The following is a 15,323-nucleotide window of genomic DNA, read 5'->3' as shown; positions in this document are numbered from 1 at the left end:
GAACCGGGGAGGCGAAGGTTCCGCTGCAAACAGGTTCCGGACCCACCCCCCCCGCCAGAGCCAATGGCAACGCAAGAACTTTCACTGGGCCATTGGTCAGTTTTAGCGCCTTTGAACTTTCTCTAAACTTTCTATTTTGTATCCCTGAGGGGCCCAAAGGGGTGACATGTCTTCGTATAAGTTTCTGCTTTAGACGCACTGGGTGGCTTCAATACGTAAAATAAGAACTAGCCCACCCGCTGCACCACGGGCGCGCCGCAACGCTCGCCGCATCCCCTAGCCTCGTAGGCCCCGCCCCTCGACCGAGCTCCTTTTCCCGAGTGAAGCGCCCGGGGATACAGTGGGTCACTTTCCAAAATGGCGCGCGTGTTGAAGGCGGCGGTGGCGACCGTGGCGGTGGCGGCGGCAGCCGAGAGTGCAATAGGTAAATACCCAGCGCGGGCGGGGATCTCCGGGGAGCGGGGCGCGCGGGACGCGAGGCCGGGGGCTGGGACAGGCGGCGGGTGGCCAGAGCACCTAAGTCCACTGCGCTCTGTCCCCCGTTCATCACCTGTAGGCAGGAGTAGATGAAGTCAGTGGCAGAGGGACAGTGAGTGTTAATTTCCAGTGCACCGTAGGAGACGGGAGAAACCAGAAAGAAGGGCGAGTCCTTTAAAAAACAAGGTGAACTCCCAAGTCCTTCCAGTATCCCGCTGGAAACCCTTGGAGGTCAGTTGTGTGAAGAATACCAAGGGAGTGTTTTTTTTTTACCTCCTGCCCTAATATATTTATTATTCCGTATGTAAACAGGAAAGACAGAGGCAGACGGATTTGGGAGGTTCCTTGAGTCTTCTACACCTCCATCAAAAAAAAAAAAAAAAAAAAAGCTGGATCAACTCAGTAAATGACGGAAACTCAAGTTTTCTGACTCTGAAGCCACTCACTTTCTCCTCTTTTTCTTTTCTTTTTTTCTTATAAAGATTTCATTTATTTATTTGACAGAGAGATCACAAGTAGACAGACAGAGAGGGAGGAAGGGAAGCAGGCTCCCTGCTGAGCAGAGAGCCCGATGCGGGGCTCGATCCCAGGACCTGAAGACCATAACCTGAGCCCAAGGCAGAGGCTCTAACCCACTGAGCCACCCTAGCACCCCTCTTTCTTTTTGCTCTTTGTTCTTCATCACTATTTCAATTAATGAAATTCCCTGTTAGGGAGAGTGCCAAGTGGTAATGTCTCAAGAATTACTCCTGAACATTGGCCATAAAGCCTTCAGTTCAGGGATGAACCTTTAGTAATGTTAGATCCCTTTGCTAGGTAGTGCTTTCTCTAACCCGCCTATTCAAATGTACAGTTCTAGCCGTGCGTTGAAGTCCCATCTTAAACTAACCAGTTCTTTATTGACCACTGTAGTCTTCCTGATCAGTCACAACATTTCTTAAACATTTATCATTGCAAGTCACCAGGGCTAAGTTAGAGCCACATACAAAGAAGTACGCTATAATAGTTTTGGTTGTCTCAGTACTTTATCAGTTTGAAGAGGTGGTATGTATATATGAGAAAATACTATAACAGGCTGAGCACAGCTTGTTGAAATGAATCTGATTAATAGGTGAGTCTAAAGTTTTTAAAATAACACATCCTCCTGGTCCCTCCTTCCTCTCCTTGGTAAGATACAAGCAGCATCTTAACTCACGCACAATTGCAAGCAGCCCTTTGCAAAAAAACAAAGAGAAAATGAAGACAAAAAGTCATCTCTTATTATCACTTAGAAAACCCTCTGTTAGAATGTAGATATTGTGCATAAAATATACACTAAGGATATTAAAAGTTGAGGATCAAAAGAATGGTAAAAATTTCAGAGGAAAGAGAAAATTCAACATCATGGTTTAATAACACCAACTTTGATGTCAGACAGACGTGGGCTTTAGGCCCAGCTTAGTGTGACCTTGAAGAAATTACTTAATCAGGCCTAATTTCCTTGTCTGCAAATGGGAAAAATAATATTTTTCGATGCATGGAATTATGGTAAAGATTGAAGTGCTCACTGAACTATTACTGTTAGGTCTATTTTATGGCTATGAGAACTAAGAGAGCTAGGCTAGCACATGATGTACTCCTACTTCAGAATTCACGATTTCGCAGTTTGGTTAGGCAAGATTACAGACTTAGGCAAGTTTACAGGGTAATATTGTTGCATAACTCTCACAATGAAATAAAGTCATAGGTGTCTACTGGTAGTGAGGTCAAATCAACAAGATGATATATCATGGTATGCCATAGGATTCAATTCTCTACTGTTGGTAAATCCCAGCAGTATGGAGAATGTCTAGAGACTAGGGCATATCTGCACTGGGGATAATAACCAGTTCATACAATTCTTGAAAGGCAGAATTGTTACATAGTTTCCACTTCTACATGATATTAAAAGGATTTCTCAAGTTAAAGCAATAGTCATGAGCAGTGTGGGAGAGTTAGAGGGTTACTCTAACTTGAAAAAATTGTAAATCACTATTCACGTATCGAAAAGCAAAAAGCGAACCATGCGTATAATACCTTCCAGCAGCATTATTCAACCGGAGTGTCAGTAGTCACTAAACACTGAAATACGACCAAAGATCTAAAATCACAGCCTACACCATAAGTTTCCTAGAGTAAAAGGAGAGTGGTTTCCTTGTGATAAAAAGTAGTAAGTTGTGGATTGATGGAATGATGCAGGGAATACAGAAATACTATGTGTGCCAAAACATTAATACAAGTAATCTTTAGTGTTTGAGTCTAGTCTAGTATCACATATAGGGTAGGTGCACAGTCAGTTTTTTCCTTTAATAGTGCAAAATATGTTAGAATGTTAAAATATGTTAGAGATGTTTATGTTTATAAGCAAGTTATTGATGTAACCTTTCTGTAAGTGCTAATAATGATCATTCTTAAAATTTGCTATGTACTTTGTGCCAAGTACTTTTCTAAACCCTTTATATTATTCATTTTAGTCTCATGACTATCCTATGAGGTAGGTATTATCTTCCTATATGAGAAAAAAGAGACACGGAGAGGGTACGTAACTAGGGTACTAATGCCAAGTTACAGAACGAATGGTAGGGTCAAGATTTGAACCAGGACAGTTTAACACTGGAGCCCACATTCTTAACCATAAGACATGCTGCTTCTCATATGGTACTTACACACAAAACCTGAAAGTGAATGTATAAATAATAATTTGAATATTAGAGACATTTTTATATGTGTATTTTTAGAAATTTTTTTTTAAAGATTTTATTTATTTATTTGACAGAGAGAAATCACAAGTAGGCAGAGAGGCAGGCAGAGAGAGAGGAGGAAGCAGGCTCCCCGCTGAGCAGAAAGCCCGATGTGGGGCCTGAACCCCGGACCTGGGATCATGACCTGAGCCGAAGGCAGGGGCTTAACCCACTGAGCCACCCAGGCGCCCCTTTAGAAATATTTTTATTCAGTAGTTGATGGGGGGAAACTATGAGGAAGGGAATATAACTTCCAAAAACTCATACCTTTAATGCAAGAACTAAATGCTAATAAAGATACATTTTTTTGGTAAATTATATAACGTCTGCCACAAGGGAAAAGTAAAATGAAAATAATGTATTCTAAAGGCCAGCTCTGATTTATCCTCCTATTTCAGATGCTTGAACCTTAAATAACCCCACTTTGTCTTTTATTGTGGTTAAATATACAGAACATAAAATTTGCCATTTTAACCATATTTAGGTGTACAGTTCAGGGGCATTAAATAAGTTGACCCTTGAACAACATAGATTTGAACTGCATGGGTCCAGTTATACTCACAATTCCCCAATAAAGTACTGTAGATAAATTTCTCTTACGATTTTCTTAATAATATTTTCTTTACTCTAGCTTTCTTGATTGTAAGAATATAGCATATATATTACATGTAACATGCAAAATATGTGTTAATTGACTCTCTGTGTTATCAGTAAGACTTCTGGTCAAGGCTTCTGGTTTTGGGTAGTTATATGTGTATTTTTGACTGTGTTAGGGGTTGGCACTCTTAACCCCCCAGTTTGTTCAAGAGACAATTGTATATTTGTATTGCGAATCCGTCACCACCATCCATCTCCAGAACTTTCACCATCCCACCCTGAACCTCTATACCCATTTAACAATAACCCCCATTATCCTCCACCCCCAAGCCATGGTAACCATTATTCTACTTTTTATGAATTTGACTACTCCGGGTGCTGTATGTATGTAGAATTATAAAATATTTGTCCTTTTGTGAGTGGCTGTTTCTCTTGGCATGTTTTTAAAGTTCATCGATGTTGTACTTAATGTGTCAGAACTTCATTCCTTTTTAAGGTTGAATAGTAGTCCATTGTATGTGTACACCACATTTTATTTTTTCATCTCTCAATGGACACTTAGGTTATTTCCAGATTTGGCTATTGTGAATAATACATCTACGAACATGAATATGTAAATATCTCCTTGAAGCCCTATTTTCAGTTCTTTTGGGTATATACCAGAAGTGGGATCACTGGACAATGTGGTAATCTTATGTTAGGACCCCACCTTTTTTTTTTTTTTTTTTTTTTTTTTTTAAATTTTTTTATTTTTTTTATTTTTTTCAGTATAACAGTAATCATTATTTTTGCACCACACCCAGTGCTCCATGCAATCCGTGCCCTCTACAATACCCACCACCTGGTGCCCCCAACCTCCCACCCCCCACCCCTTCAAAATTCTCAGATCGTTTTTCAGAGTCCATAGTCTCTCATGGTTCACCTCCCCTTCCAATTTCCCTCAACTCCCTTCTCCTCTCCATCTCCCCTTGTCCTCCATGCTATTTGTTATGCTCCACAAGTAAGTGAAACCATATGATAATTGACTCTCTCTGCTTGACTTATTTCACTCAGCATAATCTCTTCCAGTCCCGTCCATGTTGCTACAAAACTTGGGGATTCATCATTCATTCATTTTTTTTTTTTTTTTTTTACAGCTTTATAAACATATATTTTTATCCCCAGGGGTACAGGTCTGCGAATCGCCAGGTTTACACACTTCACAACACTCACCATAGCACATACCCTCCCCGATATCCATAATGCCACCCCCTCTCCCAACCCCCTCCCCCCATCAACCCTCAGTTTGTTTTGTGAGATTAAGAGTCACTTATGGTTTGTCTCCCTCCCAATCCCATCTTGTTTCATTTACTCTTCTCCTACCCCCTCAACCCCCCATGTTGCATCTCCTCTCCCTCATATCAGGGAGATCATATGATAGTTGTCTTTCTCCGATTGACTTATTTCGCTAAGCATGATACCCTCTAGTTCCATCCACGTCGTCGCAAATGGCAAGATTTCATTTCTTTTGATGGCTGCATAGTATTCCATTGTGTATATATACCACATCTTCTTTATCCATTCGTCTGTAGATGGACATCTAGGTTCTTTCCATAGTTTGGCTATTGTAGACATTGCTGCTATAAACATTCGGGTGCACGTGCCCCTTCGGATCACTATGTTTGTATCTTTAGGGTAAATACCCAGCAGTGCAATTGCAGGGTCATAGGGTAGTTCTATTTTCAACATTTTGAGGAACCTCCATGCTGTTTTCCAGCGTGGTTGCACCAGCTTGCATTCCCACCAACAGTGTAGGAGGGTTCCCCTTTCTCCGCATCCTCGCCAGCATCTGTCATTTCCTGACTTGTTAATTTTAGCCATTCTGACTGGTGTGAGGTGATATCTCATGGTGGTTTTGATTTGTATTTCCCTGATGCCGAGTGATATGGAGCACTTTTTCATGTGTCTGTTGGCCATCTGGATGTCTTCTTTGCAGAAATGTCTGTTCATGTCCTCTGCCCATTTCTTGATTGGATTATTTGTTCTTTGGGTGTTGAGTTTGCTAAGTTCTTTATAGATTTTGGACACTAGCCCTTTATCTGATATGTCATTTGCAAATATCTTCTCCCATTCTGTCAGTTGTCTTTTGGTTTTGTTCACTGTTTCCTTTGCTGTGCAAAAGCTTTTGATCTTGATAAAATCCCAATAGTTCATTTTTGCCCTTGCTTCCCTTGCCTTTGGTGATGTTCCTAGGAAGATGTTGCTGCGGCTGACGTCGAAGAGGTTGCTGCCTGTGTTCTCCTCGAGGATTTTGATGGATTCCTTTCTCACATTGAGATCCTTCATCCATTTTGAGTCTATTTTCGTGTGTGGTGTAAGGAAATGATCCAATTTCATTTTTCTGCATGTGGCTGTCCAATTTTCCCAACACCATTTATTGAAGAGGCTGTCTTTTTTCCATTGGACATTCTTTCCTGCTTTGTCGAAGATGAGTTGACCATAGAGTTGAGGGTCCATTTCTGGGCTCTCTATTCTGTTCCATTGATCTATGTGTCTGTTTTTGTGCCAGTACCATGCTGTCTTGATGATGACAGCTTTGTAATAGAGCTTGAAGTCCGGAATTGTGATGCCACCAACTTTGGCTTTCTTTTTCAATATTCCTTTGGCTATTCGAGGTCTTTTCTGGTTCCATATAAATTTTAGGATTATTTGTTCCATTTCTTTGAAATAAATGGATGGTACTTTGATAGGAATTGCATTAAATGTGTAGATTGCTTTAGGTAGCATAGACATTTTCACAATATTTATTCTTCCAATCCAGGAGCATGGAACATTTTTCCATTTCTTTGTGTCTTCCTCAATTTCTTTCATGAGTACTTTATAGTTTTCTGAGTATAGATTCTTAGTCTCTTTGGTTAGGTTTATTCCTAGGTATCTTATAGTTTTGGGTGCAATTGTAAATGGGATGGACTCCTTAATTTCTCTTTCTTCTGTCTTGTTGTTGGTGTAGAGAAATGCAACTGATTTCTGTGCATTGATTTTATATCCTGACACTTTACTGAATTCCTGTACAAGTTCTAGCAGTTTTGGAGTGGAGTCTTTTGGGTTTTCCACATAGAGTATCATATCATCTGCGAAGAGTGATAGTTTGACTTCTTCTTTGCCGATTTGGATGCCTTTAATTTCCTTTTGTTGTCTGATTGCTGAGGCTAGGACTTCTAGTACTATGTTGAATAGCAGTGGTGATAACGGACATCCCTGCCGTGTTCCTGACCTTAGCGGAAAAGCTTTCAGTTTTTCTCCATTGAGAATGATATTTGCGGTGGGTTTTTCATAGATGGCTTTGATCATATTGAGGTATGTGCCGTCTATCCCTACACTTTGAAGAGTTTTGATCAGGAAGGGATGCTGTACTTTGTCAAATGCTTTTTCAGCGTCTATGGAGAGTATCATATGGTTCTTGTTCTTTCTTTTATTAATGTGTTGTATCACATTGATTGATTTGCAGATGTTGAACCAGCCTTGCAGCCCTGGAATAAATCCCACTTGGTCGTGGTGAATAATCCTTTTAACGTACTGTTGAATCCTATTGGCTAGTATTTTGGCGAGAATTTTTGCATCTGTGTTCATCAAGGATATTGGTCTGTAGTTCTCTTTTTTGTTGGGATCCTTGTCTGGTTTTGGGATCAAGGTGATGCTGGCCTCATAAAATGAGTTTGGAAGTTTTGCTTCTATTGCTATTTTTTGGAACAGTTTCAGGAGAATAGGAATTAGTTCTTCTTTAAATGTTTGGTAGAATTCCCCCGGGAAGCCATCTGGCCCTGGGCTTTTGTTTGTTTGGAGATTTTTGATGACTGTTTCAATCTCCTTACTGGTTATGGGTCTGTTCAGGCTTTCTATTTCTTCCTGGTTCAGTTGTGGTAGTTTATATGTCTCTAGGAATGCATCCATTTCTTCCAGATTGTCAAATTTGTTGGCGTAGAGTTGCTCATAGTATGTTCTTATAATTGTCTGTATTTCTTTGGTGTTCGTTGTGATCTCTCCTCTTTCATTCATGATTTTATTTATTTGGGTCCTCTCTCTTTTCTTTTTGATAAGTCTGGCCAGGGGTTTATCAATCTTATTAATTCTTTCAAAGAACCAGCTCCTCGTTTCGTTGATTTGTTCTATTGTTTTTTTGGTTTCTATTTCATTGATTTCTGCTCTGATCTTTATGATTTCTCTTCTCCTGCTGGGTTTAGGGTTTCTTTCTTGTTCTTTCTCCAGCTCCTTTAGGTGTAGGGTTAGGTTGTGTACCTGAGACCTTTCTTGTTTCTTGAGAAAGGCTTGTACCGCTATATATTTTCCTCTCAGGACTGCCTTTGTTGTGTCCCACAGATTCTGAACTGTTGTGTTTTCATTATCATTTGTTTCCATAAATTTTTTCAATTCTTCTTTAATTTCCTGGTTGACCCATTCATTCTTTAGAAGGATGCTGTTTAGCCTCCATGTATTTGGGTTCTTTCCAAATTTCCTCTTGTTATTGAGTTCTAGCTTCAGAGCATTGTGGTCTGAAAATATGCAGGGAATGATCCCAATCTTTTGATACCGGTTGAGACTTGATTTAGGACCAAGAATGTGATCTATTCTGGAGAATGTTCCATGTGCACTAGAGAAGAATGTGTATTCTGTTGCTTTGGGATGAAATGTTCTGAATATATCTGTGATGTCCATCTGGTCCAGTGTGTCATTTAAGGCCTTGATTTCCTTGTTGATCTTTTGCTTGGATGATCTGTCCATTTCAGTGAGGGGAGTGTTAAAATCCCCTACTATTATTGTATTCTTGTCTATGTGTTTCTTTGATTTTGTTATTAATTGGTTTATATAGTTGGCTGCTCCCACGTTAGGGGCATAGATATTTAAAATTGTTAGATCTTCTTGTTGGACAGTTCCTTTGAGTATGATATAGTGTCCTTCCTCATCTCTTATTATAGTCTTTGGCTTAAAATCTAATTGATCTGATATAAGGATTGCCACTCCTGCTTTCTTCTGATGTCCATTAGCATGGTAAATTCTTTTCCACCCCCTCACTTTAAACCTGGAGGTGTCTTCGGGTGTAAGATGAGTTTCTTGTAGGCAACATATAGATGGTTTTTGTTTTTTTATCCATTCTGATACCCGGTGTCTTTTGATTGGGGCATTTAGCCCATTAACATTCAGGGTAAGTATTGAGAGATATGAATTTAGTGCCATTGTATTGCCTGTAAGGTGACTGTTATTGTATATTGTCTCTGTTTCTTTCTGATCTACTACTTTGAGGGTCTCTCTTTGCTTAGAGGACCCCTTTCAATATTTCCTGTAGAGCTGGTTTGGTATTTGCAAATTCTTTCAGTTTTTGTTTTTCCTGGAAGCTTTTAATCTCTCCGTCTATTTTCAATGATAGCCTAGCTGGATATAGTATTCTTGGCTGCATGTTTTTCTCATTTAGTACTCTGAATATATCATGCCAGCTCTTTCTGGCCTGCCAGGTCTCTGTGGATAAGTCTGCTGCCAATCTAATATTTTTACCATTGTACGTTACAGACTTCTTTTCCCGGGCTGCTTTCAGGATCTTTTCTTTGTCACTAAGACTTGTCAATTTTACTATTAGGTGACGGGGTGTAGACCTATTCTTATTGATTTTGAGGGGGGTTCTCTGAACCTCCTGGATTTTGATGCTTGTTCCCTTTGCCATATTGGGGAAATTCTCTCCAATAATTCTCTCCAATATACCTTCTGCTCCCCTCTCTGTTTCCTCTTCTTCTGGAATCCCAATTATTCTAATGTTGTTTCGTCTTATGGTGTCACTTATCTCTCGAATTCTCCCCTCGTGGTCCAGTAGCTGTTTGTCCCTCTTTTGCTCAGCTTCTTTATTCTCTGTCATTTGGTCTTCTATATCGCTAATTCTTTCTTCTGCCTCATTTATCCTAGCAGTGAGAGCCTCCATTTTTGATTGCACCTCATTAATAGCTTTTTTGATTTCAACTTGGTTCGATTTTAGTTCTTTTATTTCTCCAGAAAGGGCTTTTATATCTCCCGAGAGGGTTGCTTTAATATCTTCCATGCCTTTTTCAAGCCTGGCTAGAACCTTGAGAATCATCATTCTGAACTCTATATCTGACATATTACCAATGTCTGTATTGATTAGGTCCCTAGCCTTTGGTATTGCCTCTTGTTCTTTTTTTTGTTGTGAATTTTTCCGCCTTGTCATTTTGTCCAGATAAGAGTTTATGAAGGAGCAAGTAAAATACTAAAAGGGTGGCAACAACCCCAGGAAAATATGCTTTAGCCAAATCAGAAGAGATCCTGAATTGTGAGGGGGGAAAAAGGGGATAAAAAGGGGTTCAGAAAGAAAGAAAAAAAAAAACTATTAAAAAAAAGAAAGCCGATAAAGAAAAAATATAAAAAGAGGAAAAAATATATATATATTAGATAAACTATTTAAAAAACTTTAAAAAAAGAAAACGGTAAAAGTTAAAAAAAATTTAGCAGAAGAAGAGAAAAAGAAAAAAAATTGAAAAAGAAAAAAAAATTAAATTAACTGCAAGGCTAAAAAATCATGGGGAGAAAGCCATGAGTTCCGTGCTTTGCTTTCTTCTCCTCTGGAATTCCGCCGCTCTCCTTAGTATTGAAACTACATTCCTCGGTAGGTGAACTTGGTCCTGGCTGGGTTTCCCGTTGATCTTCTGGGGGAGGGGCCCGTTGTAGTGATTCTCAAGCGTCTTTGCCCCAGGCGGAGTTGCACCGCCCTTACCCGGGGCCGCGCTGAGTCATCCGCTCGGGTTCGCTTTCGGGAGCTTTTGTTCCCTGAGCGCTTTCCGTAGAGTCCGGAGGACGGGAATAAAGATGGCGGCCTCCCGGTCTCCGACCCGGAGGAGCCGAGAGCCCGGGGCCCCACTCCTCAGTGCGCCCTCAGAGAACAGCGCCAAATGACTCCCGTCACCCTGGCCTCCGGCCGCACTCCGAGCTGACCGAGCCTGCGACCGGTTCAAGGCAACCCTGAGCTGAGAGTCACTCCTCGGCTCTGTCTCTGTAGCCGGCTTCCCCGTTCTAATACCGGTAAGCTCTGCGACACTGAGACACCCCCGATCCTTCTGCGACCCTGCGGGACCTGAGGCCGCACTGACCCCGCCTGGGCTTCACCCCAGTTAAGCCTCTGGAGCGATGTCCCTCCACGGAACAGACTTTTAAAAGTCCTGATTTTGCTCCGTTGCTCCGCAGCTCGCCGGGAGCCGGCCCCTCCCCCCGCGGTCTATCTTCCCGTCGCTTTGGATTCACTTCTCCGCCAGTCCTACCTTGCAGAAAGTGGTTGATTTTCTGTTTCTGGAATTGCTGTTCTTCTTCTCTTCACTCTCCCGTTGGATTTGTAGGTGTTTGCAATCTTTAGATAAGCTATTTAGCTGATCTCCCGCTACCCGAAGTAGTCTCAGCCTGCTACTTCTCTGCCATCTTCAGGACCCCACCTTTAAGGAACATAATACTTCACAGAAAAACAGGAGAAGCTCAGAAAAATGAATCCTATTAAGGACACACAATAAATTCCAATTTGGCTTGCAAAGGATTGACTTCATGAAAAAAGGTAGTTTTGAAAATAGAAGATGATCTGGGGTGCCTGGGTGGCTCAGTGGGTTAAGCCTCTGCCTTCAGCTCAGGTCATGATCTCAGGGTCCTGGGATCGAGCCCCTCATAAGGCTCTCTGCTCAGCGGGGAGCCTGCTTCTCCTTCTCCCTCTGCCTGCCTCTCTGTCTACTTGTGATCTCTCTCTGTCAAATAAATAAATAAAATCTTAAAAAAAAAGAAAGAAAGAAAGAAAGAAAATAGAAGATGATCCTGATAGGAGACAACTGTGGCCAAGGTATAGGACTGTGAGGAGAAATTTACTTTTATTATGGAGTCATATGTAAGTGGGGTAACAAAAGCATGGTGTGTTTACTGACTGGGATAAGCAAAAAGTTATTCCTACTGGCGTTTTAAACAGGTTGTAAATATGGATATGGTGCTGTGGGGAATCCACTGGTTGAATGCTGAAAATATATGGACTTCTTACCAAGCAACTTGGAAGGCACTTCTAATGAATGTCTTTCTAAGTATGTTATGTCTCCGCAAATAAGATACACAAAAGTTCAGACTTGAGAACTTACTACATGTTCTAAAATTAGATTATGTAAAATTTGCACAACTTTGCAAATACATAAGAAAACAGTGAACTGTACACTTCAAATGAGGGAACCTTGTCGTGTGTAAATTATAGGAAGACATTATTACATGTGACTTTCAGACTTGTTAGGAAGACCTTATTACAAGTGATTATTCACAGTTTTGTGGCACTTTATGTACAAACTCAACATAATTTCTTTTAAACAGTAAGTGCCTTTAATGCATTTGAGTACAGACCCTTACAGCTGAAGCCTTGTTTGGAGCCCATGTTTGGAAAGACTGGTCTGAGATAAATGCAATCTGGATGGAAGGAAATGCAATGTTACTTTTAAGTCAAGACACTGAAAGTATTTAGTAAGAGCCAATATTGAGAGAAAGATATGAACCAAAGTTAACATAGAGACCAGATTTGGTAACATATCTATTTCTTATATGTGAGATTCTTGTTTCTTAAATCTGTAGATACTCATCTTTGCAATCCTTTTGGGTTTTAACACTCCTGTTTTTATTTTTTTTAAGATTTATTTATTTGAGAGAGAGAGAGCACATATAAGCAGAGGGACAAAGGGAGAGGGAGGGAGAAAAGGACCCCTTTATTCCATGTTTTCTGCCCCAGTTTGCTTAGTCTATAGGATTTCACTTTAGACTTAGCTAAATTAATCCCATTGTTGTTGTTTTAAGGTAATTCACATAATGTAACATTTTAAAATATACAAGTTATCCACATTATATTTACCAGGTTGTATAACCGTAATCTTTATTTAATTCCAAGACATTTTCATCGTCCCAAAGGGAATCTTGGGCCAGTTAAGCAATCAATCCCCATTCCCACCCCTGTCCAGCCCTTGGCAACCACTATTCTGCTTCTTGTCTCTATGGACTTACCCATTCTGGTTATTTCCTGTAAACATATGACTTTTTATGTCTGGCACCTGTCACTTAGCCTAATGTTGTCACTTAGTATAGTGTTTTCAGGGTTCATCCATGTTGTATCATTGCTTCATATCCACTACATGGATTATATTCCACTGTACGAATATGAATCATTTTCCATGGCCGTTGGGAATAGTGCTGTCATGAAAATTTGTGTACGAGTTTTTTTTGAGTACATGTTTTCAATTATTTTAGGTACCTAGGAGTGGAATTTCTGAGTGACATGCTAATTGTATATCAACTTTCTGAGTTTTCCAAACTGTTTCATGGCAGCTCTATCATTTTACATTCTTAGCGGCAATGTACAAGGATTCGTTTTCCACATCCGCATCAACACTTTCAGTTGTGGATATGAAGTGGTATCCTGTTGTGTTTTTGATTTGCCTTTCCCTAATGGCTAATGATATCGAGTATCTTATATGCTTTTTGCTTAATTTTATGTTCTTAACCCTTCATTTTTTTAAATGTGTTTATTCATTTACTCTCTACATGCAATGTAGGGCTCGACCTCCTGACCCCGAGATCAATAGCCTCAGGCTCTAGCAACTGAGCTAGCCAGGTGCCCCTCTTAACCCTTCATTTTAAAGAAGTTGAATTACTGAATTCTAACCATTATCACTGTGTTTATTTTTGTTCTATTCCCAGAGACCAAAAAAAAATCAAGTATTTTTTTCTCAAGCTAGTTTACATTTCTAGAGATAAAATAAACCTGTAACTACAAAGTCTTGACTGTTACATTATATAAAGTTGTTATTATCTTTCTATTTTCCTAACATATGAAGATTTTATGTTCCATTGAAAAGAAAAAGAACCAGTCATTCTACTAACTCCTTCCTCCTCTCCCGTTTCCAGATGATAAGACAGTCATGGAGAAAGGTAGACCATAGGGAGGCTTCCGATAACATGAGTTGCTTGGGCTACCTTTTCAATGTCAGAGGTTTTAGAATGTTCCCCCAACAAACTGGAACAGTATATAAAATTTTACCTTCACTTGGACATCTTGTAATTTATTCCTTTGATATTTCTATATGTTCCATTGCTAGTAATAGGATGCCTGCCAAAGAACCACCAGCTGCCCCAGTTTGTGTAGAGATAACACCAATAAGGAGAATTCAGAAATACCTAGACTCAGTATTTGATACCTTCAAGATTTCACAGAGCAAATGACTTCTTTTTTTTTTTTTAAGATTTTATTTATTTATTTGACAGAGAGAGAGAGAGATCACAGGTAGGCTGAGAGGCAGACAGAGAGAGGGGGAAGCAGGCTCCCTGCTGAACAGAGAGCCCAATGCGGGGCTTGATCCCAGGACTCTGAGATCATGACCTGAGCTGAAGGCAGAGGCTTAACCCATTGAGCCACCCAGGTGCCCCCAAATGACTTCTTTTGATGTGCATTTTGCTCTAAAGATCATCGGCCTTACCTACCATGTGTTTGTTTGTTTTTTTTTAATACAAATACATTCTCTACTGAAATTTCATTGCAAAATGCACAGATAGTAGAGATGTGAGGCAAGAAAGGAAGAGCAGTTTGACCAGCGATTTTGCTGGTTGTTAGCATTTTTTTTAAAAGATTTCATTTATTTACCTGACAGAGATCACAAGTAGGCAGAGAGGCAGGCAGGGGGGGGGGGGGGAAGCAGGCTCCCCGCCAAGCAGAGAGCCCGACTCGGGGCTCGATCCCAGGACCTGGGATCATGACCCTAGCCGAAGGCAGAGGCCCTAACCCACTGAGCCACCCAGGTGCCCCGGTTGTTAGCATTTTTAAAATTCACTACCACCATGCTCTTGAGATGGTTTCTTGCTCTCCACAGATTACCCTGCATACCACTCAGTTAGCAAATGATCATTGTATATCAATAACAATGAGAATGGCTGAATTTATTGTGCACCTATTATGTATGTCTGGCACTGTATTATATTTTTTATACCAAATATCTAATCTTTACAGCAAACTTAGCAAGATAGATATGGGTAGTGGGTAGTGACAGAATTTTTTTAAAAACCGAAATAAAATGCAACAGAGTAGAAACTGTCAGAGCACATCACATCTATTGAGGAGTAGGTATGCTTTTCATGAAGTTTACTTTCAATTGTACATTTATGTACATGTGTACTAGTTTGGAATACACGCGAATTTCAAAATGCAGGGAGTCCATAGAACTGAGCTACGTCATCTTGTTGATAATGACAACCTTTGGGTATTTCCATTATCAGTAATACAGGCTTGCATACAGCAGAAGATTATCTGAGGCTGAATTTTGCCTTCTACTGACCTATGATATATCACATTTGTCAAGCAGTACCATACACTGGTTACCAATCCCAGGGGAAGACTCTAAACACTTCTCCCCATTGGGTCTTGGTGTCAGAGTCTTCAAAGAAAACACAAACAGTAGATGGCAC

At 40.3% G+C, this 15,323-nt stretch overlaps 1 protein-coding gene across 1 annotated transcript in view; it reads left to right on the top strand.

The window, feature by feature from the left end:
• The first annotated feature begins 266 nt into the window (after positions 1-266).
• The window catches only part of MCEE (methylmalonyl-CoA epimerase), a 34,682-nt gene continuing 19,625 nt past the window's right edge, over positions 267-15,323 (top strand). The window contains exon 1 of the mRNA XM_047737539.1: positions 267-424. Coding sequence (XP_047593495.1) covers positions 358-424 — 67 coding nt within the window. The 5' untranslated portion in view covers positions 267-357. The remainder of the gene's footprint in view (positions 425-15,323) is intronic.

The sequence above is a fragment of the Lutra lutra genome, chromosome 7 (assembly GCF_902655055.1).
Source record: "Lutra lutra chromosome 7, mLutLut1.2, whole genome shotgun sequence".
NCBI classification, from domain to species: Eukaryota; Metazoa; Chordata; class Mammalia; order Carnivora; family Mustelidae; genus Lutra; species Lutra lutra.
The sequence above is the reverse complement of the archived record's forward strand: the minus strand, read 5'-3'. Positions and strand labels throughout refer to the sequence as shown.